This window comes from Hyaena hyaena, unplaced genomic scaffold (assembly GCF_003009895.1).
Source record: "Hyaena hyaena isolate Hyena2069 unplaced genomic scaffold, ASM300989v1 scaffold_98, whole genome shotgun sequence".
In the NCBI taxonomy this organism is placed as follows: Eukaryota; Metazoa; Chordata; class Mammalia; order Carnivora; family Hyaenidae; genus Hyaena; species Hyaena hyaena.
This window is the reverse complement of record NW_024080730.1, coordinates 1012807-1035470: the sequence shown is the minus strand read 5'-3', so window position 1 is coordinate 1035470 and position 22664 is coordinate 1012807. Positions and strand designations below refer to the sequence as shown.

Below are 22664 nucleotides of genomic sequence, written 5' to 3'. Positions count from 1 at the left end.
AGCCTCTCCCATCACTGACAACGTCCCCTCTCAGCCAGGGAGACTCGGCCATGCCAGCTGTCACCTCCTCAAAGGCGGTGTCCTGGAGCCACACCACAGTATGGAAGAGGTCTGAAACAGGGAACGTCCTGGAAGGTCAGCCTGGCGCCGGGCAGCTCGGCCTGCTTGCAGAGGGGGTGGGGAGGGGCAGAGGGGCCTAAGGGAAGCCACTGTCAGGCTGGGCCCCCCAGGACGCTGGGACTGGGGCACTCCTCGGGGAAAGAGGGGAGGCTCCAGGCCTGTCTGACCTGACCCCAGGGAGTCAGACATCGGGGCCGTGAGCCCCAGCCCATCCTGCGCCAGTGCGCGCGTGCGGCTGGCCCGGGAGCCAGTGTGGGGAGTCTCCCAAGTCAACACACCGAGCACCCGGCCGTGAGGAGGTTCGCGCAGCCACCGCAGCACCCCTTCACCCAGCCTGCCCCCCGAGCTACCCCGACGGCAGCCACAGTGCAGCCAGCGGCACCCTCAGGGCAGAGAGGGCACGGCAGGGACCAGAACAAGTCGGTGGCTTTGGGACCAGAACCTACTGTCTTTCTGTCCAAGGTGTCGGGGAGCCTCCCGTACGACAACGAACCGACAGAGAACTGGACGCACACGGAGGTAGGTCGGCCGCTGGGACAGACAGGCACCTGCCGCCCAGGTGAGGGCGTGTGCGAGGCAGGGACTCAGGGTGGAGGGGTGACGGAACACACACTTCCCGCTTGGAAAAGTCTAGAACGAGCCTGGCCGGGCCGGCCAGCGACACTCAGCCACCTCCCCACTCTCTCCAGCACAGCCTCCAAATCCAGGCACGTTCCGAGCTTCACCCCCAGTCACACAAGCCCACCCAGAACTCCCAGCCCTGAGGCTTCTCAGGGCCCGGTGGGCTCAGCCGGCCCAGGAAGCAGAGGAGAGCAGGTGGCTTCCGGAAGAGGCCGGAGAAACAAAGCCCTGGCAAGCTCCCTTTCCAGACAAGGACCTTCACCTTCTACACCACCTCCAGCCGATGCTGCCGGAAAGGTGTCAATGGTACAGATTCTACCTGCTGGGTTGCCTGCGTCTTCTCGGGTGCCATCACACACACGACACAGACACCTAGTGACAGGAATCCACGGCCGAGCGCTTCCAGAGCCTCAGACATGGCGGGTTTAGGACGGAAACCGAACTATGGAATACGAAGGGGAAATACTTCTCGACGAGCTCTGAGAGGCGAACTCATGTTAGGAGGGTCAGGTTTCCTCCAGAGAAGGTGGCCGGGGCTCAAGGAAATTCAAGAGGGAAACCAGGACCCCCGGAGCCCCGCCAGGGAGGAAAGGAAGGCAGCTGGGTTTACCCGTGAGCGGGGTCCAAGGCGATGGCCCGCGGCTGGTCGAGGTCCTGCCAGAAGAGGACCTTCCGGGACGTCCCGTTGAGGTTGGCCACCTCGATGCGATTGGTCTCCGAGTCCGTCCAGTACAGCTTCTTGCCGACCCAGTCGCAGGCCAGGCCGTCGGGGGACACCAGGCCAGAAATGACCACGTTCTGCACGGCGGCCCCCGTCTGGTTCAGGTAGATCTGCTTGATGGCCTCCTCGCTCACGTCCGTCCAGTACACGGCTCCCTTGGAGAACTGGAAATCCACGGCGGCCGCGTCCTCCAGGCCGCTGACCACGACGGTGGACTCCAGCTTGACTCCGCCGGCATCCACCAGCCGCACGTCCCGGCGGTTGGCAAACAGCAGGAGCGGCGAGGCTGCAGGGGTGGGGGGTGGGGGAAGCAAACCGTCAGGACCGCTGACCAAGCCAGGAGCCATGCAGCCCGGGGCGGGGGGGGGCTGTGGACCCTGACCACACGCCCGGCCGCGCCCCAGAGCCCCGCTCCTTCCCTCCGCGCCCCCAAGGCACCGCAGGAAGGCGCCTGGGCAGGCCGGGGCCATCGCAAAGCTTCTCCAGTAACTGTGCTGCTGTGGATGAAATCACGGAGGCCGGCCGGCACCCCCGGGCCACGGCGACTCTTCCTGCCACGCCCTCACCTCGCACGAGGAGGCCACGGCCACTCTGCACCGGGCCTCTAGAGGCTGCAGAGAAGTCACATCAGCCTGACGCGAGGGGAGGGGACGTGAGGGCACAGTCCCGGCCGGCAGAGCCTGAGGACGCCCGCACAGCTCCTGGACCCGCCGTCCATGCTCAGGCCCCTCGTGGACTGTGGCCTCGGGGTCCCATTCTGGAATGCCACCCCCTCAGCTCAAACCCCTTCACCGACTCCCTGTGCCGCTGGGACTGAGGCCAGGCTGCCAAAGTGAGGGCCACACTCAAGCCCAGGCCACGCCTCCGCAGGCCACGCAGGGACGCAGGAGGGCTCAAGGTGAGGACCCCTCACGGGGCTCCGCCACGGGCAGCGCGCCGTCAGTCTACGGCTCTGAGGCAGGAAAGAAAGCTATAAAGATCAAACGGGGTGGGGGGTGATGCACTACATCCTGGCCTCTCGCAAGGAGGAGATGGCCACAAAGGACAGCTGTCCCCAAATCTCACCCCTCTCTGCCCCAGGCAGGTGCAAACAGATAGTGCAGCACATCCGTCATTGCGGGCTGATGGCCCTTTGCAGGCTCCCCGGGAAGCCGTCTGGGGACCCCGTGCACGGCCTGGACTGGGGATGACATCGCGCCCATTTTATGGAAGAAGAGAAGACTTCGAGAAGTGCCCATGCAGCCAAGTTCAGCAGCCCCTGCGCTTTGGAACACTAATCACGTGTATTCGGTTTGTAAAAACTGTATTATTTTTCTATGTATGATTCCTTCAACGGAAGTTTTTAATAATTGAAAAATGGAAGCTTTCCTGTTTTCCCAGCTTCTTACAGGACACGTTCCCCACGGGCCGAGGGTCCCCGCGGACCCTGCACTCCAGGGGGGCCCACCTGCCTGGCGGTCCCCAGCAGCTGCTGTATAAAAGCATTTCACGTGCCCCACAGCTCCCCAACCTCGAGAGGCTGAGTTACCTCTGCCCCGTGAGGGGGGGGAGGAAGAGGGGCGCTATCCAGAAGGGTGTAGGGCACCCCCCAGCTAGAGGCTCTGGAGAGTGGAAGAGGGACGCCCCCCGGCCACAGGCCTGGCCACCAGCTGGGTGCCACGCGAGGGGCCGGGGCTGGCCAGCCGCGTAGCGCGGTGGGAGAAGGGGGGGGGTCCAACTGCCTCTAGAGGAGGAAGAATCCATCAAGACGAGAGGCCCGGGGGCGCGCAGGGGGGTGGCCTCCCTGGGAACAGGGCCACACGTGGGATCTGGAGGACGGGGGCGGCAGCGGGCAGAGCCACGGCAAAGCCACCCCACGGCACACCCGGGGTGACAGGGCGCGCCTGGAGCACTCACCGCCATCGCGACGTTCCCGGCCACCCAGAGCAAGGGTCACCAGCAATCCCGTCCCGCCCGCGAGGCTCAGGGTGCCCAGGCGCCTGAAGTCCCTGCGGCAAGGTCCCCGGGCTCGTCCCCACTCATCCTGCAAAGGCGTGACCTGCCCGAGCACGTGGAGTCGAAATTCCACACGGCGGTTCTTAACCTTCTGAGGGCGACGACTCCCTGATAAGCAGACCTTCTCCCGGCAGACACACAGCGGCACCCGCGCATGGTGCCGACACCAAGCCCCATGACGTCCCCCGACCAGGGAGGACCGGGCTCCAGCACCATCAGCCCCTGCTGAAGCACGCGGGGAGAAGCCGCTGACTTCCCTTGCTATAAATCAGACTCCGCCTCGGGAGGGAGCAAGCTCCCCGTTGCCACAGGTATTCAAGGGGCAGGGGGTGAGGCTCACCAGGTGGGGAGCGTATCGGGGGAGGGCCCCACGGACCAACTGTCTCCTGCTCCCCAGCCAGGGCGGAAGGCGCCCTGAGGAGGTGCCGACGTGGGGGGCACTTTCTCAGGGGGGTCGCTTGCCCAAGTGTTATTAGCCAGGCACCCAGAACACCCCCCCCCAGCAGAGATCTCCCAGCAGGGGAGGGTGGGCGCTGGGCCCGGAGGGGAGGGAGCTCCTGCAAGCTGCCCCAGGCACAGAAAATCCTAGCTGTCTGTTCTTTCTCCCCAAACTGGAAAGACCACATTTTCACCACGGTTTACACTCTGGGCAGTTCAGGTGTATCCTTCAAAGGCCACAGACGGGGGCGGGGAGGTTCAATTTTTTGTGCTTTTCCTGAAGTGAGACTCTCGGGGAGAGGAGCCTCCCTGGGAAGCCAATGGTGGGTGAGCGGCAGGCAAGCATGGGTGCAGCCCGGGCGGGCGCAGCCCCAGGGGGCAGGCCCTTTCCAGGAGGAGCCGCTCCTGCTTCCAGAACGTTTAGAAAGCATGGCACACTCAGGCCAAGTCCCCAGAGGCACCCGCCTCACTCTCCATCACCTGGGAACCCGCAGCGCGGGGGACTTCTGCAGCTGAGAGTAGGCAGCATCGCTCTCCCGGTGGCCTGCTCGGGGCCTGGGGGACCCCGGGCCACATGGCCCCCCCACCAGGAGACAGGTGGCGAGGCGCCGGGGGTCAGGACACACAGCAGCCAGGGGCGGGGCCAGGTGGAGCGGAAGAGTGGGGAAGGGGCCCAGGACTAGGGCGAAGAGGGGACAGTGAGCTGGCCCAGAGAGCAGAGGCAGGGCGCCATGTGGCGCCCTCTGGGACACGCAGAACCCACCCTCGTGTCCTACGTCACAGCGGGGAAACAGACAATAAGCACTCGATACACCAGCAGGGTTACTACCTTAAAACACCCGTGCTATGGTTGGGGAAAAACAGAGCAGGGTAAAGGGTTTGGGAGGGGAGCTGTCATTTCACGTAAGATGGTCAAGGCAGTCCCCTGAGAAAGTAACAAGTGAACAAAGACATGAAGGGGGTGAGGGAGGGCCGGAGGGAAGGCATCACCGCAGAGGGAGTAGCCAGTGCAAAGGGCCTGGGGTGAAGCATGTGCGAGGAGCAGATGCTGCTCCTATGTGCTCCTTCCCACAGGGCAGCATGCCTATGTGTCGAAGACCCTCTGATCCCACAGCCCCCTGGGGGTCAGGGGTCTTAGCTGCCTATCCCTCCCGGTAAGATGACTGTAGCTCTGGGAAGGACACTTGACCTGCCCCAGGTCACTCAGTTCAGGGACGATCTGTTGAGCTTGTGGCCTGAGCTTCTGGGCAGTGAGAAGAAGGAATCACAGGAAGAAAGTGCAACGTAAGAGGGAAGAGGAGGGGAGGGAAGACAGGCTGAGGGCAGGGGCTGGTGCTCCAGAAGCCGCCAGCATCGCCGTGAAAACCAGGCTGTCACCCCGTGGCCACAGCCACCCGGGCCAACCCTTCCAGAAAACACCGTGACAAGTGGGATTGAGGACCATAAAACCACCTAAACCCTCTCCCCGGGGATCAGCCGGTCAGGGAGTCATCCCGAGGAGCACCCAGAGGAAGGACAAAGGTCACGGTCGCAGTATTCGCTTTGCAGCAGCTTTATGTGCAATAAAAAATGAACAGACTACCTGCGACATCAGCGGCGGCCAGACTGTCCCGTCGGCGCAAAGTCACAGCCACAAATGTAACAGGAAAATGGATGCGGTAACATCAGAGAACGTGTATGATACCACGTTGAGTGAAAACACACACACCACCTCACTGAAGCCCTGATTCGTGCAAGATCCGCAGACGTGGGAAGGCGTGGGGCGGGAACAGGGACTCAACGGGACGGCGGACCAGGGAAGCGGACCTTGCTGCGGCTCTGGGTAAATACCCTTTGCACGTTTTCACCCTAAGTTTCACCTCCATTGCTACAAAGCGATCTGTGCAAATGTGTTTTTCGGAAGGGCCACAGACTGGTCGGCCGTCCCACGGCTCAGACCTGACCCTCTCGGCCTGCAGCGTCTGGTCTGGAATGGGGGCGAGCAGTGAACCTCCACTTTGGAGGCCGGAGGCTTGACCAGGGCGACTCACGCACAGGCTCGGCCCAGGAGCAGCACGCTTGAGAGGCTCAGGAGACAGCACCGAGCCAGCTCTGTTCCAAAGGAACATTCGTGGATTCAGACTCGGGGCGGGGGTGGTGCTGGCCTCTCGCCCTGAGATTTGGGGCAAAACTTTACAGGCAGGCAATGAGATCTACTCTGTGTTAAAAGCTACCACGGCGCCCCGAGCCGACTGAATCCCCCACGACATTCTTCCTTGGTCCTGGTTTCCAGTTGGTTGAACCAGGCGCAGATGAGCCTTTCCGCGACCCTGGATTTACACGACCCCTTCTTGGCACGGCCCCAAGGACACCTCACAGCCCCGCGTGTTCTCCACGTCTCCGTGGAGCTGGGGGGCCAGGAGCAGGCGTCCCGGCTGTCCTCACGTGCTCGGATGTTCCCGGCACGCTCGGCCGGCGTCCGACGAAAGGCAGCTCCTCCCTCCCGCCTTGGGTCCCAGGGCCCGTGAGCAACGTCCAGTCCCCACCGCAGCAGGACCAGGAGTCTGAGAAGCCAGCACCACCCATCCCTCCTCCCCCCTGTAAGCACATCCACTATTTATATACAGAATTCATAGCAGATGTCTGGGCTTCCGTGGCAATAGCCTGTATTTTATGCTGTTCACATGGTTACACTAAACACAAGCCACTCGAGGTAACCCAATCCCCCGCTCTCCGCCAAACAGGCCACGGCTGTAGTGCGTGTCTTATTGATCCTCACCAAGCGTTACACGGCTTGTCACGGAGCAGGCGAGGCCTGGACACAAGCTGTGGATTTGTCAGCCACGGGCGACCCTCTGTCCCACGCCAGCCCACAGGGAAGGAAGACTATGTGGGCCCACATTCGAGGAGCCTAGCGACTGGCTGGGCGGGAAACGCATAGTTAACCTACAAAAGGAAGAACAGCAGGTGAAGGCGACAGTTAAGAGGCGCCTGGGGCCTGAAGGACACTGAGCTGTCAGCTGCACCTGGCGGGCTTCCTGGAGGAAGGGAGACCAGAGCCCTGAAAGGATGAAGATGACTTAGTGAATGCCGAGCACGCCTAAGCTTGATACCGAGATACATCTACGCACTAAGTTAATTTTACTCACCATGGCTTCCCCAACACCTAACGGCTCCGGGTGCCTTCTAGCAATTTGTCCGGCTGGGTGTTGAGGCTGCCCTCTCGCATACCCCAGCCCCAGGGGCAGGCAGCCCGCCACGCCTCTCCCACACTCGGGCCACACCTCTGGGTACTCACGGGTCCACTTCTGCCTTCCCTCGTGGTCTCCTGTCCACCCGCCCAGCCCTGCACCAGCTCCGGGCAGAGCCAGCCCCTCCTGACTCGCCCCTCCGCAGCCCTGCACCAGCTCCGGGCAGAGCCAGCCCCTCCTGACTCGCCCCTCCGCAACCCTGCACACATTTACAACCAGCTTCCCAAGTCCCACGGTCTCTGTGAGGACCTTTTATATGCAATCTCCAAGTTTTCACGACACGAAGAAGCAAAAACATCACAGCTTAGCTGGCAGCATAGCGAGGTCCACAGCGGGAGCGGGAGCCTGGCCTCGGGAGGAAATCGCGGTGGGCGGGGGCGGTGGCCACAGAATGGCGTGAATGCACTTCATGCCACTGGACTGGGCGCTTCTAAATGGTTAGGATGGTCAGTGCGATGTGATGTGTATTTAACACAACTTAACAGTACAAATAAAAACAGATGGTGGAGCAGCACAGAATGTTATAAGCTACGGTAAAGAATGACTTAGAACTATAGTTACAGCCTTCATTCAGGATTTTAAAAAATGTTTAATGTTTATTTCTGAGAGAGAGAGAGAGAGCATGCAAGTAAGCAGGGAAGGGGATGAGAGAGAAACAGAGAGAGGGGGAGGGAGAGAGAGAGAACGAGTGGGGGGAGGGGCAGAGAGAGGGGGACAGAGGACCTGAAGCCAGCTCTGAGCTGTCAGCACAGAGCCCGATGTGGGGCTCGAACCCACGAACCGTGAGATCACGACCTGAACCGAAGTCAGACGCTTAACCTACTGAGCCCCCAGGCGCCCCCAGGATTTTTATTTTAGCGGTTGAGCAGTCATTAAAGCATGTCCACAATACGCTGGCTATTCGTTTACTTAAGCCGGTTTAGACTCATTGATTCCTATCCCATTAAACAGGTTAAGACCCAAGAGTCCCACCCACTCAGGTGCCCATGCTTCCCGAGACTTAGAGAGCGAGGGTCCCTTCACGCTGGCTCTCGCGTCCCCTCGCCATGTCCCCTCTTCCCCTTGAGGACTGATTTCTTTACTTTCTGGCTCAACAAGATGCTCCAGGCACAGGTACCCTTCCCCCGCCCAGATGGTAGCTGGACTCGCCTCTGAGGAGCCCTGGCCCCCTCCGGGGGCAGTGGGACTTAGAAGCCCAGACCCAGGGGTGTCTGGGGGCTCAGCTGGTTGAGCATCCGACTTCAGCTCAGGTGGTGATCTCATGGCTCGTGGGTCCGAGTCCCGCACTTTGGATCCTGTCTCCCCCTCTGCCTCTCTCCCGCTCATGCTCACACTCTCCCTCTCTGTCTCTCTCAAATATAAATAAACATTTTTTAAAAATTGTTTTTAGAAGCCCATACCTGGGCATGATGTGTGCTCAACTGCCACCTGGAAGTAACCGGCTTCAGGGCCATCGGGAGACAGCGGTAGAAAAAGTGGGCGTGGGCCACCCGCTTGACCCACACATCCCATCTCTGAGCCTGGCCACTCACTGAATTGTACCCACACCTCCTAGGTCACTGGGGGGTTTCTGGGGTCGCCTGCACACAGGCTCAAGCTCTCGCTCTGCCTTCTTGTTTCCACTCCCAAATCGTACAAAAGCACCCTTTCCACCATCTACTTTGTGCCTCGCTGTTCACGTTTCCGTGCTTTTTTGTTGGGGATGTCACTGCTATAAACGGCCCCCAGGCCTAGCGCTCAAGTGCTGTCTAGCGCCTTGCAGACAAAACACGCACTCGATGGGTTTCCTCCAGCGTGACTCACAGCACGGCCGGCCGTGTGCTCAGTGCTGGCCCAGCGGCAGCGGATGCTGAGCGAGGCGTCTTTAAACAGAAGCCCATGGAAACAGACTACGTACCGATCGGCAGAGGGAGACGCTGGGTCCGCGGCACTGATGGTTCGGTGCTCACTAACGCGGCATTGGCGGGGGCTACAGCCAGGACCGCCACGGATACGGAGAATCGTCTGTCCGTACACCGCCCCCCCCCCCCCTGAAGCCACCTCTGTCTCTCCTTCTGCGTGTGGTATGCGGTACAAATGCACGTGTGTGGGTGCACCCTACAACTGAACACATTCCTTGGGGTATTTGCTAACCTTTCCCCTTTCTGCGTACCTTCTCCAAAGTGCAAACCTGGTGTTTGCGACTGGCAATCTCTTTCCTCAACGCAACCAACGCAACCAACCTCCCAATGGCTCCCAGCCTCTGCCGCCCACCACTGCTCACACCCCAGCTCGCTTCTCGGACACCGGGCGCCCAGCGCCCCCTCACCACCCCCCTTCCTCTCTGTGCACAGGGAGAGGACAGGAAGAACAGAACCCTGTGTAATCGCGCGGAGTCCACAGATGGGTGTGGTGGCAAGTGACATCTCCAGGATACCGTCTTCCTACCCCTGACCCGACCCCTCAGGTCTTTTTCAGTGCCCTTCTGTCAAACCGTTATCACTTTTCCTTACCGTCTTGCACATTATTACTTGGACATAATCCTAGGTACTTTAAAGTTCAAACCATCATTTAGGGCGCCTGGGTGGCTTAGCTGGTTGAGCATCCGACTTGGGCTCAGGTCCTGATCTCACGGCCCATAAGTCTGAGCCCTACACTGGGTTCTGTGCTGACAGCTCAGAGCCTGGAGCTGCTTCAGATTCTGTGTCCCCCCCCCCCACCGCCCCTCCCCCACTCACATTCTGTCTCTCTCAAAAATAAACACTAAAAAATTTTTTTTAATTAGAAAATAATAAAACTAGCATGACTCTAACAGAGGAAACGCAGAATTCCCTTGAATGTTATAATAAAGCATGAAACTTCAAAGACACTGGGGCTGTGGCTGGGGGATGTTTAGGGAGATGTGGAAGCCTCTCCCCACCCCCAGGCAGGAAAGATCTATTTCCCCTCTAAGCGGAAATGCAGGACAAAGCGCAGATCTGGCTAAAATGACGGGGATCAAGGAGAAATCTGTGCAGTCCCCAAAGGTGCAACTGAACTCGGCTCCCCAGCTCTGGGCTTAGCGACACTCGGTCCCTCACCTCCAAGTGCAAGAATCATGCACTGGATTGCTGAACACAGAAGGCAGGGATGTGAGAATGGCTGGAAAAGTCTGTGGCTCTACCATGAGCACCGACCTCTGCAAAATCTGACCGCTGCTTCTCATGGTGACTTCTCGATCAGCATCATCTTAAATACCCAAACTCCCTTTTACATGGGCAGCCCCTCGAAGCCGGGGATGTCTCCGCACCACGCCGCCCCCTCCCCATCCCTGGGCACCAGGGACTCCTCTGGCCCTTCGCGGCTCGACAACCACAATCCCAGCAGCAGTTTTACCTTCCGTGTCCGGCTTCTACCCGGTGAAGATGGGCTCCATTGTGCGACACATTCCGCAGTGGCCTCAACGTTCTCCTGGGGAGGCTTGACATTTACAGCAATAATAAAATGCTGGGTTTCCTTTAACTGAACAGATGTTCTGCCTTTTATGGAAAAGCTCTACAAACTCAAACTTGTCAGCCTGAAGGGGCTGAGCCGGAGGGGAACCTTCCTCTGTGACATCTCCTAACGCTCGGGGAACAGCTCTGCTCCCCCGGCTCCCTCCTCACCTGACCAGTCACGGCCCCCCTGCCTCCCCTGCGTGCCCCCAGCCCCACTCCCACCAAGGGAGACCAGGAGAGCCCACCCTCTCCACCACCGTGCCCGCAGCCGCTCCTACCCGAGAGCCCTCCCCGGTCCCACACCGAGCCCAGGTGGAAGCCGGGTCCTCCGAGAGACTGCCCAGCTCTGGGCAGGGATGGCCAAGGGGACGTGCGCCTCCGAGGCTGGCCCTGGCACGCAGGGCTCCTGGCAGAGGGCCCTCCTTCCGCCCTTCCCATTCCAGTGCTATCCAGAGAATGACCCATCCATCAATTGGGTGTGCTGACGTGTGCACAAAAATAATGAATAAATATCATATTTTGCTTCACATCCAGAGCTAGACGGCCAAGGTTGGCATAAGTCTACATCCCGTTACAAAGGGCTGTTTATCTACTCCCAGACCAAGGCTGCTTGGGATATAAAGAAAGAGCTTTTATTACAACCACAAGGGCGGGGAATTCAGAACGGACAAAACTTGAGTGATGCCTCCTGGGTAGGGCAGCCAGGGGGAAGGCTAGGAAGCAGCTCGAGGAATCTTCCGGAACAGTGGAAGAAGATCTACTGTCGGGGCGCCTGCGTGGCTCAGTCGGTTAAGCGTCCGACTTCAGCTCAGGTCATGATCTTACAGTTCGTGGGTTCGAGCCCCGTGTCAGGCTCTGTGTTGACAGCTCAGCCTGGAGATGCTTCAGATTCTGTGTCTCCCTCTCTCTCTAACCCTCTCCTGCTCACGCTGTCTCTCTCTCTCTCTCTCTCAGAAATAAATAAAATATTAAAAAAAGAAAAAGAAGAAGAAGAAGATCTCTGCCTGGGCTAAGCAGATGAGCTGTGGAGATTCACCAAGCTGCTCTCCCAAGGTCTACGCACATCACTGGCCACAGGACCAAGGCCATCACCTCTCATCCCACCTTCCAAGGCCACCACCTCTCATCCCACCTTCCCTGTCGCAGCCCAGCCACGTGGGTCAGTGCCCTGCCCTCCAGGCCTGCCTCGCAGCTGCCGGGCTCCTGGTGTCTCCCACCTGCTCCTCCATCCACGGGCTCCCAGCCTGGGCTCCCTGTGCAGTTCAGAGCCAGCCCTTTCTCCAGCTGGGTCGCCCCATTCCTGCCGTCCCCCAGCTGTCCGTCACACACACTCACACTCTCTCTCTCTCTCTCTCACTCACTCACTCACACACACACACACGGTAATTAACCCTGAGGCCCAGGCAAGTTTCCCTGAGCAGGGACCATATTTCAAAGGTCAGGGAAGCAGATGAACAGGAAACTACAGGGGCAGGTTTGGGGAGGGGGTGGGTAGAGCAGGAAAGAAGAAATCAGTTGCAAAAGATACAAAGAAAATCAAGTTTCAGACACCTCAGAGCAAAAGAAGCTTAGAGGACACAGTCTCATTAAATAGGGTTTTCATTAAACAGGGAGATGGGTCCCCACAATCACCCCCCCCATTGCGGGGGGCTGTGCCCTGGGGCGGGCAGGCGGATGTCCCAGCCAGAGCTGAGGACGAGCCTGGCCTCGGCCACTCGGGAAAGTCCAGGGGCACAGATCCACCGCATGCCTGCCAGAGGGATCCCTGAGCATCAGCTGGGGTAGCCCACTGTCCCCAAGAGCCACAATGAGGGTCCCAACCCTGGCCCACGACCCCTCCACCCCGCATGGGGTCTCCCCAGCCCAGGACACATCCACGGATGACTGTCGGGGGGTCATTAAGCCTCCCACCTCACAAGCCCCCAAAACCCCCTCTCAATTGAGGCGGCCCTCGGCCTAACTCCCACACAGGGCAGCAGACCCCTAGAGGGAGGGCAGAGGAAGGAACTGGCATCTGCTGTGGGCTTGCTCACCCTCTACCTTAACCCAACTCAGTCTCATAACACCCCCTGCCCGCCACCCCTGGCCTCGAGGGAGCAGCAGGCTCTGTATTTATTTATTTTTCTTGGAGATGAGGCATCCCTCCAGCAACTGAAGCCACACAGCATGCGATGGGCGGAGCCGAGAGGTGAAGCTGATGGGTGGAGCCGAGAGGTAAAGCAAGGACCCTAAGCTGGCTTTTGTCAGCACCATCTCCCACCACGCCACATGTCACCCAAATCTATCTCAGGGGATAAACCCCAAAAGCAACCAAGAAGCAGCCTCACAGAACATAAAAGTGGAAAGATCTCCCCAAGTCTTTTGACACGAGTGGCTTGGAGCTTACTTTTTGACACGAGTGGCTTGGAGCTTACTTTTTGACACGAGTGGCTTGGAGCTTACTTTGACCCTGGATTCAGGCACGACGCTGGGCCCCTCCGCACAGTCAGCAGAGTGAGGAGACCATGGCCCAGAGGTGACAACTGTGAAGAAGCCACACCAAAGCAAGGGTGACAGGGAAGAACAGTGCTGGTGATATCCCATGTCACTTTGGGCACAACCCAGCTCACACACCAGTAGTCACCCTTTTTTCCCCCAACCTATAAAGCCAGCCTAGGGAGAAGGGGACACAGTCTAGCATGCAACTGCCATTTTACAGGTTCTGAAAAGTCCCGCAGTGAGGAAACCTAGTTCATGTCCTACATCCGGGATTTCCCAGGTATATCTGATGACGGAGCATCTTTTAGTTTTGACCCGGGTGGACCCACTTTGAAAACTCCTGGCCTGAAGGTGAAGTGAAGCAGAAAACACAAAGGTAAAACCGAACAGGGCACACCCACAGAGACTGGGAAGAGACCCACAGACCCCTCTCCCGCTCGCACACTCGCCTCCCGCCCCAGCCCCTGCTCCCCTTTTCGGGGACAAGAAGACTGATGTCCACCGAGGCTGGGGGCTCTGTGGGCCACACGGTCTCCTGATCAGAGGATGCCTCTCCTGACAAAGAGGCTTCTCCACCCGGTTGGTGGGAAATCGTCTGCGACAAACCACCCCAGGTACAAAGGACCCAAGTGGTGGACATTGGTCCACATGGGCAAGAAAGCACTCTAACCCTGCCAACACAGCCCAGAACCAGAAAGGACCCAACTGACAGGAACCCCAAGGCCACGTCCTTGACCCCGACCCCAGAAGTGCACCGAAACCCCAGAGCTGGCCCCAACACCGGTGAGAGGAGGACTCAGCTCACACCAGGGCCAGTGACCTGAGACAAATCGCCTCTTCAAAAACCAAGTCCATTAATGGAGCCCATTGGTGGTGGAGGTCAGGGTCAGGGTCTGGTTATGAACCCCAGAGAGGTCTCCCTGTGAAGGAAATGAAGCCGTTTCCTCTACCAACTATGTTTGAATCGGGCAAATATATATATTTCCCTGCAGTGACCGTGCAGGTGCTGACAGGTGAGGGGCCGGAAAGAAGCGGGCGGCCAGGGCTCCACCTCCAGTGCTCTCTCTCTCACACACGTGCACAGGCTCACACACAAGCACACACTCACCCTGCAAGCCTGCATTTAGCAACTGTGGAATGTTACCAACTCCCTGATACCTAGGACAAGTTTGTAGGAAAGATGACATTTGATTTATGTCTGCCAATGTGCATTCTCACTAATTAGAAGGTTTAGGGCAGAGCAGGGAAAAATATGTATTTCAAAGTCCCAGTTTGACTTGCCAGAAACCAGCCTGTTACTAACATTCTTATTTTCGACAAAATATAGCATTCTGATTACATACCATTTAGGTTCAACAGCTCCCTGCTCCCGGAAGTGGCCCAAGGCCATGGCAGAGACTGACTCGGAGCCCATCCAGTGGAAGGGGAGCCAGCGGCTTCCACCCAAAGCCCTGAGGGCCCTGGAAACAGGCACCAGGTGGCCCCTCAGGTTTGTCCAGAAGGTGAGGCCACCCAGGAGAACCTCTGGCCTCAGTGACCTCGCCCCACACCCTTATAAGGAGCCGCCTATTTAAATGCACTGGGGCTCTGAGCCCTTTCTCCTTGATTGATGAAGGAAAACAGCTTTATAATTCAAATGGCAATTAAGAGGTAGGCAGCAGTGGGGCCTCAGTCTGCCAATTTTAGTCTGCACATGACCCCAAGCAAGTTTTGCAAGCTCTCCAAGACTTAGTTTCCTGATCTATGTAATGGGCACCCAGTCCCCAGAGCGACTGCAAGGAGTAAATGAGTCAATCGAACATCCCTTAGACCATTCCTGCTACACGGTAAATGTGTAGTAACAATGAGGTACTTTTACGTATTAAGTCTCGGTATTTGTACCAGAGGTGTTCCAAGGCAGGATGCATCGACCAAAATATAAAGATTGTCTTAAATCCTACCCCAAATAAAATGCACACCCCAGAGAGAACATTTTTTAACTTTTTTGATATCCGTTTATCTTTTTTGTTTATTAAGTAATGTCTGTTTATTTTTGAGAGAGAGAGAGAGAGAGCAGGGGAGGGGCAGAGAGAGAGGGAGACACAGAATCCAAAACAGGCTCCAGGCTCCAAGCTGTCAGCACAGAGCCCGACGCGGGGCTCGAACCCACAAACCATGAGATCATGACCTGAGCCGAAGTCGGACGCTTAACTGACTGAACCCCCAGGCGCCCCCATAGTAAACACTGTCAATGGGGACCAGTTTCAAAACTGTCCTAAGAGCAAGCCTTGGTGGGCCCCTGGACGGCCCTCAGAAATCAGCCCAAGTCCTGCAGGTGTGTGCACTCGCGCGCGCGCGCGCGCGTGTGTGTGTATGCACGCGGCTCCCAGGCAGCACACGCACCACCCGTCTCAAGTGAAAGAAGAGCAGGCCAACTGGTCGAGGAAGACCTGAGGCCCTGCCGGACTCTGCGGATGCCTCTGCCCTGCGTCCTGGACACCTGTCCTCTGGGCGGGGACCGGCATCTGACGCGGATCAGCTCCCTGCCTCTGCCCTGCGTCCTGGACACCTGTCCTCTGGGCGGGGACCGGCATCTGACGCGGATCAGCTCCCTGCCTCTGCCCTGTGTTCTGGACACCTGTCCTCTGGGCGGGGACCAGCATCTGACGTGGATCAGCTCCACGTAGACGGTACCACGTCCCAGTGCAAGAGGCTACACGGATACAAGAGCTCAGCGCAAGGCTCCAGGGCAAAGTCAAGGCTCAGGAACGAAGGTGCAGCCCGCGGCGCTCTCGGCCCCCAGCCTGCCAGTTACCACCGCGGGCCGGCAAGTCCGCAGGCGCAGGTCCGTGACCGGCTGGGCACAGGCTGCTCGTTTCCGCAGCAGCGGGGAGAAGGTGGGGCCGCCACACCCCTGCCCCGACGCTTCCCCGTGCGGTCACAGGGGCCGAACTGCCGTGCGCCGCAGAGAGGAAACGCGAACCGAGCTCAGGATGCAATCTGGAACTGGCAGAGAGGAACATGTGGGGAAGGAAACGCATTTTGGAAACACACATACCTTTGTACCAGCTTTTATTTTCTTTAAGCATCGCAAGAAAATAATACTGAAGCCGGGCCAAGTGTACCATCCCTCCACAAAATCTTTTTATGGGGCAAAACCGGAGGCTCTGCTTTCAAATGGCCTACTGTTACCGCAAACAGCACCGCCCGCTGGGTGCCGAGGCCTCGAGGCTGCTGCCAGGAGCCGAACCAAAGCCCTGAGGCTCGCGGCACCTCTGTCCCGGGAGGAACGGTGTGGACAAAATCCTTCGTCAACGGAGTCTGCTTTTAACCGCTTGCCTCCTGGCCCCGCCTGTCGGAAGCCTCTCCGGGCACCGACTGCCAGCAGAACTGAACTTGTCAGCCTTGAATACCTGATGCAGGTTTGGGGGCTCCCTATCAGCTCAGCACCGGAGACCGGCTCTGATTATCCCGGAGACAAGCTAAGCGTTCGGTCTGGAGGTTCACAACAATGTGGAGAAGCCCAAAATTAGGGTCCTGAGGGCTCCGAGGTGAGCAGACGGGGGGACTGAGGTACAAAGGGACTGGGTAACCCGCCCAAGGTCACCCTCCACTAGTCAGCGACCAGTCCCTGAAACTCAAACGTTCTGCCTAATGGGGCACCTGGATGACCCCCAGGTCTCTCCGCAGAAGGGCCAGACAAGCCCCCGGGGCCCCACGGTGACCCTACCACGTGCCAAGGAGGAAGCGCAGCCCCTCAGCCTCTGCCCCTGGGGACCATGGCCTCCCGACACCGGACCACACATCCGGGTCCTCTGTTCCGGGACAAGCCCTCCGCCCTCAGGGAGGAGGAGGAACTGAACAGAGAGGTGCCCTGGCCGCTCCGCACAGCTCCTTCTCAGGCCGAGAGAGCGAGCGGGTCCCAGAAGAGCGTGGCTTTGGGTGGGGGGGCAGGTCTGGCTGGTGGGTCAGCAGGCCCTCCCGCTCATCTCTGGGGCTCCCACCCCAGGTCCCCGCCTGTCACCCAGGGGCCACCCTGTCTCCTCAGACTCAACGCTCCCATCTGTAGGAAGGGGATGTGGACATATTAGCAATTAAAGCCACACAGCGGGGGCGCCTGCCTGGCTTAGTCAGTTGAGCGTTCAATTCTTGATCTCAGGGCTGTGAGTTCAAGCCCCATGTTGGGCTCTGCGCTGGGCGTGAAGTCTACTTTTAAACGCACTCACATACAGACAGACAGACACACACACACACACACAGCAACCCAAGAATGCAAATCCACACTCCACAAGGGTCCCCTCACCCGGCTGCCTTCATGGGTGCCTCAGTGTGTCCCTCACGACAGGGCCTAACATTCCTGTCACACGCTGAGCAGCAAGCGCAGGGGTGGAGGGAGGGGTACCTGCCCCTCGCCGGCTCTCTCCACAGCTAGGTCAATGCTCTGAGCCTCTCCAGTGACCAGGGAGATGAGGCCAGCCTCCCTGCCTCCAGGGCTGGTGTGAAGGTCAAAGCAGTGAGAGAACGAGCCGCCAGGCAGAAGGTGGCAAACTGCAGGGAGAGAGGCTACCATGCTCTATGGAGAGGGAGTGACCGATGCCAAGGAAGCCAGAGTCCGGATGGCATAGGAGCCGGGCACGGGCAGTGGGCACGGGGTGGAGAGGTGCCCTGCCTTCACACCTCACCACCAGCACGGTCACTACTGGCTGAGGGTCAGCCTATCCCCATCCCGGGTCGGGCCTGGGCGCCGCTGCCCTGCCTGTGTTCAGCCTGTTCCAGGGGCCTGGTTCTGGGCCAGGCACACAGGCGCCCCTGCTAGAGGCGCAGAAGGCAGGAAAGCCAGCTCAGGCCCAGGAAGGGATGGGCAGGTCGCACCCGGGGCCTTGGCCAGAGGGCAGGCGCAGAGGGGAGGGGCTGCGGGGGCTGCTCCCCTCTCGAGAGCGGAAGAGAGGGAGGCGGCGGTGAGAGGCCCGGCCTGACACACGGACTGGAGGGCAGCCTGTCACCAATTACGGAGTGCCTACTGGGCACCAGGCCCCGTCAGCAGCCCAGGGCAAAGGCACTGACCACCCACATCCCAGGGCGGGGACGCCAGGGGGAGCAGGGACCTCACCTGAGGCGGAAGACTCAGTGCCCGGGCTCCCTCCTCTGCCTTCAGCGGGAAGGCCGACTGGTACGAGAGGACCAGCAATAACTGCCAGGCGGCTGCCGCACTGGAGGGGACACCCTGGCCCAGCCCTTTGGGCCTGCGGGCCAGTGAGCAGGCTGTCAGAAGGCAGGCGACATGGAGAGAAGAAAACAGTGTCCCTAATAACCTCCTCTGAGGAGGGAGAGGCAGGGATGTGCTGGCCACACCTATACATCAATGGGTGGGGGGAGGGCCTCCAGATGAAGGAACAGAGCAAAAACGCCCCCTGGTCACACCTGTGTCGGAGCAAAGGTCCAGGAAGGGTCCCCCCCCCGCACCCCTGTGCACCTGCTCCCGCGGCTCAGGGCTCCCGGAGCCCAGGCCTGCCAGGCTTTCCCCGGGCACAGAGGAGTGCAGAGTGATCCTAACGTGGCCGTTACCGCAACTCCGTCTCCACCTTCTAATGAGTCTGAGCTGGACAGTTTCGGCCGAGCAGCGGCTCAGCTGGACCTGAACCCGACTGCAGGATCCCCTCGGGGCCCTCTCCCCGGGGAAGAACAATTATGATTGTAATAACAGCCCTAATAGATAATAATTCTGGAGCACTCACCAGAGCCAGCCCCGTGCTAGGCACTTTGCAGGCAATGATCAAACCCCCCCGCACCGCCCCCAAGAGGCGAGGAAACTAAGGCCCAGAGGATTTAACTCGCTTGCCCAAGGCCGCAGAGCTGAAAGCAGAGCCAGGAATGTGGGCCGGTCTGGAACAGGTGGGAGAGGCCGGGGCTTCAAGGCCTCCAGGCCCCTGGGGTCCCTGATCAGCTGTTCACAAGGAACCGAGGGGATCCGCAGGGAGGAGGCTGGGGCACGGCAGGTCCTCAGCCTAGGGGGTGCCCAAGACAGAGGCTCTGCTGGGAGCCCAGCGCGGGGGTGGGGGGGGCGCTGCCGGATGGAAACACACACACACACCATGCCACGTGTGCTACAGCGGGGTGACCTGCCCGAGCGCACGGGTGACCCAGCTGGCCTTGGGTACTCCAGACGGACATGAAAAAACAAGGCCCAGCTGTCTTCCTCACACCCACAAAGAGAGGAAGGGGTACAGTTAATGGAATGTGTCCCCAGTCACTTCTGACAGTGAGGCTCTCCCTGACCGCGGACCGGAACGCATTCCTAACTCTGTGTTGCCACCTGCTTCTTCGTCTTGCTCTGCAGATACAAGCTAGTGAGTGAGGTCAGGAAAACCCTGAACCTCTCAGGTCCCAGGTCCCAGCCATCCAGAAGATCAGTGACTTCACGCCGGGAGACCGTGGAAACTCTCTCTCGCCGGTCCCCGGCCAGGCGGTACCCTACCAGGACCCCTCTGGCTGCGTGGCGGGGTCCTACCTCCAGCCACGTCGCATCCTGGTGGGTGGGGCCCCAGGAAGGCCTTGCTCTGCAGAGCGGCCTCGAGAGCTGGGCCACACGGGGACGCGGAAGCCTGGCTGGACACCCGCTCTGAGCAGGTCTTTCCGGTGGAGCTGCCGGGGCCCAGCGCCCACCTCGTGGTGGTGATCCAGACCTGCGTGGATCCGGGAACGGATTCCACTTCACCCTCCGAATCAGGGGTTCCCAGCCCAGGTCCACAGCCCAGGGGGCCATGGAGGTGTCCTGGCTCTGAGAGGCGCCTTCAGTGCGGAAAAGCTGAATGAAGACGCCCCTGTGAGGGGCAAAGGGAGCCCCGAGCGTCTGGCCAGAGCTCCGGCCGGCTGTGCCGGGCCACCTGCACGGCCGCACCCAGTGAGCAGCGAAGGTTATTACGCCACAAAAGTGCTTTCCTTGAAGGGACACAATCTTTCCAAACGAAGGGAAAATGTTTTAAAAACTAGAAATGGCAGCCACACGGATGAAAATGGATTTGTTCTGTCCGGCTCTTGGGCCATCCTGCACGCGTGCCAGGGCTGGGGGCACGGAAGCCCCCAGAAAGAAGGTATGGATTAAATGAGAACGAGCACAGCCTCCAGGGGCCGTCCACCCGTGGCCAGCTGGGGGCCACATGGGCAGAGACCTCCCTATGGACACGGCGGCACCCTTCACCCAGCCCAGCAGGTCGGGGGCGCTGGGGAAAGGGTGACAAGCTTTGGCGCGGCTCTGTTCACAGGCACACGGCCGGGTGGTCACCGGCTCTGCAGGGACAGGCAGAGTCGCGACCACAGCTGGCGTGAAGACGACCGGGCCCACACGCCTCTCGGGCAGGGACGGCACTAAGTTTAAGTCCCCCGGGCCGGGGCCGCCGCTGGCAGGGCTACGCATGCAGCATCTCGGCCCCTGTGAGCCGATCCTGCTTTGGCACCCGGGAAAGGAGGCCTCTGTGCAAACACAGGTGAGACTGTGAGGGTAGGTATTTCATGGACACGGGACTCTACGGTTAAGTATGTTCCGGAAGCGCTGGCCTTCGCAGAGTGCATACCCCAGGAATACGGCTTTCTACTGGGGAAGCAGGTCCCATGCTTGGCCAACTCAGAAGCCCTCTTTTACGTAGGACAGTTGATCTATAATTTGGGGTACACGGCAGCCCCGGATACCGTGATGGGGTGAGCTTGCCACGCGGTAGGTCTAGGGCCCAGAGGAAGTAAGGACAGGGCAGATTTGCTCCCTGGACACCCGAGGCCTTGGGGACCCGAGACCGCTCTGAGCATCTAAGCATCGACGCCACAGCAGCCAGCAGGTGGAAGGACAAACATGAAGACAGCTCTGTCCCCCAAGGCCCCGCGGGCTGGCTGGCCACGGAAGGTTCTGGACTCTGAGGAGACAGACTTGTCTGGGGAGGAACGCAACTCCTTCTGGGAGCACAGGAGATGGCCACTAACACCAGCCCGGGGGCAGCATGGAATATCCAGAAAGTTCCAGCTTCAGAGGGTGGGGAACTGGCGTCGTCTTCTGAGAAAGCGAAGGCCAGGATGAAACTCGTTGTGGAAAACTTCATCTGGCCAGAGGGAACGGTAAATGGGCAGGGGGAGGCTCGCAGAGACTGCTAGAAGGTGGTGTGGTCTCCCGCTCCCGTGGTGGGGGGCCTGCAGGTGAGGCCTCGGAGCGCGGGGAGGGGCGGCGGAGAGGAAATGAGCACCGGGTTTTCGGACCATGTGCCGGAGGGAACAGAGATGGCGCCTGCATCGCGGAGCAGAGCAAGAAGGGGCATCGGGGTGAGGAGATTCCAGCTTCGGCGAGGAGGAATCCCGGAGGCCGGGACAGCGGCCACTCGGGTCTCCTTTCGGCACCAAGTTCGTTCAGGGGGGAAAGTTCAGAGAAACGGCCTTGCCCCGCAAGTGCAACTCAAGTGCACATCTCGCTGGCAACCAACCACCTTGCAGCGAGGACATTCCTTCGATCACGGAGAGGGCCTGCCCCTCGCGGGGCACGCTCCAAGGTGGGCAGCTGCTGGCCATGGACGGTCTGGAAGGCACCCAGGCACCCGGCTGACATGTTCTGGCTGGGGCCACGCGCTCGGGCAGTTTTTAATGCCCGATTGAGCAATTACCTAAGAGTTTGGCGAGGCAGGTACCGCCTCCCCATCTGAGCTAATAAAGGGGTGCAGCCCAGGTAAGAAATTAAAGTTACTCACATTTTGTTCTGGAACGAAGCAGGGGAGGGGAGCAGTAATTTACAGGGTAATTAGATTTGCCTCCGGGCTAACACCGGAATTTGCTGCATGAGAGCCCGTCTCCCGAGCCGGCTGCTGGTGTGAGAGCCCAGAAGCAGCAGCGTTGCAGGCGATCTGGCACAAATGTCACCTCGGAAGCACCCCACGTGCCAACAGGAAGCAGGACCATGAAGTCCGGCTCCTTCACAGCGGAAGATGAATTTACTTCCGCAGCCACAGACCAGCTCACTTGTCAGAGGCTCAAGTCCAGCCCTCTGACACCTGTTCAATGTCACCATTTTCTGTCTCCGGATCCAAAGATCAAAGGATGGAACCTGAGAGGCTGACTCCGAAGTGGGTCACAAAAGAATAAATGTACAAGAAGAGTGAACACAATTTTCTGAAGATGACAAAGAAGGGGGAATTGCATCATCAGTCCTGAAATACGCTGCGATGCCACACAGGTTACAACAGCACACTGGAGGGGCACCTGGGGGCTCAGTCGGTTGGGCATCGACTTTGGCTGAGGTCATAATCTCACGGTTCGTGGGTTCGAGCCCCACGTCGGGCTCTGTGCTGACAGTGTGAAGCCTGCTTAGGATTCTTTCTTTCTCTCTCTCTCTCAAAATAAATAAACTTAAAGAAAAGAAAAAGCATGCTAGTACAGAAAGACACCCACTGGTCAATGGAGGAGAGAAGGTGCCAGAATAAGGAGCCACGCATCTGTGGACACTGCACGTGAAAGGATGAGTAGTATTTTGGGGCACCTGGGTGGCTTAGTCGGTTAAGCGTCCGACTTTCGCTTAGGTCATGATCTCGCGGTTCGTGGGTTCGAGCCCCACGTCGGGCTCTGTGCTGACTGCCAGCTCAGAGCCTGGAGCCTGTT

At 59.3% G+C, this 22664-nt stretch overlaps 1 protein-coding gene across 1 annotated transcript in view; it reads right to left on the bottom strand.

Annotated features, from left to right (window-relative positions):
• The window catches only part of LRP5 (LDL receptor related protein 5), a 103308-nt gene that overhangs the window by 72123 nt on the left and 8521 nt on the right, over positions 1-22664 (bottom strand). Inside the window, exon 2 of the mRNA XM_039235430.1 lies at positions 1352-1748. Within this exon, the coding sequence (XP_039091361.1) occupies positions 1352-1748 (397 nt within the window). The remainder of the gene's footprint in view (positions 1-1351; positions 1749-22664) is intronic.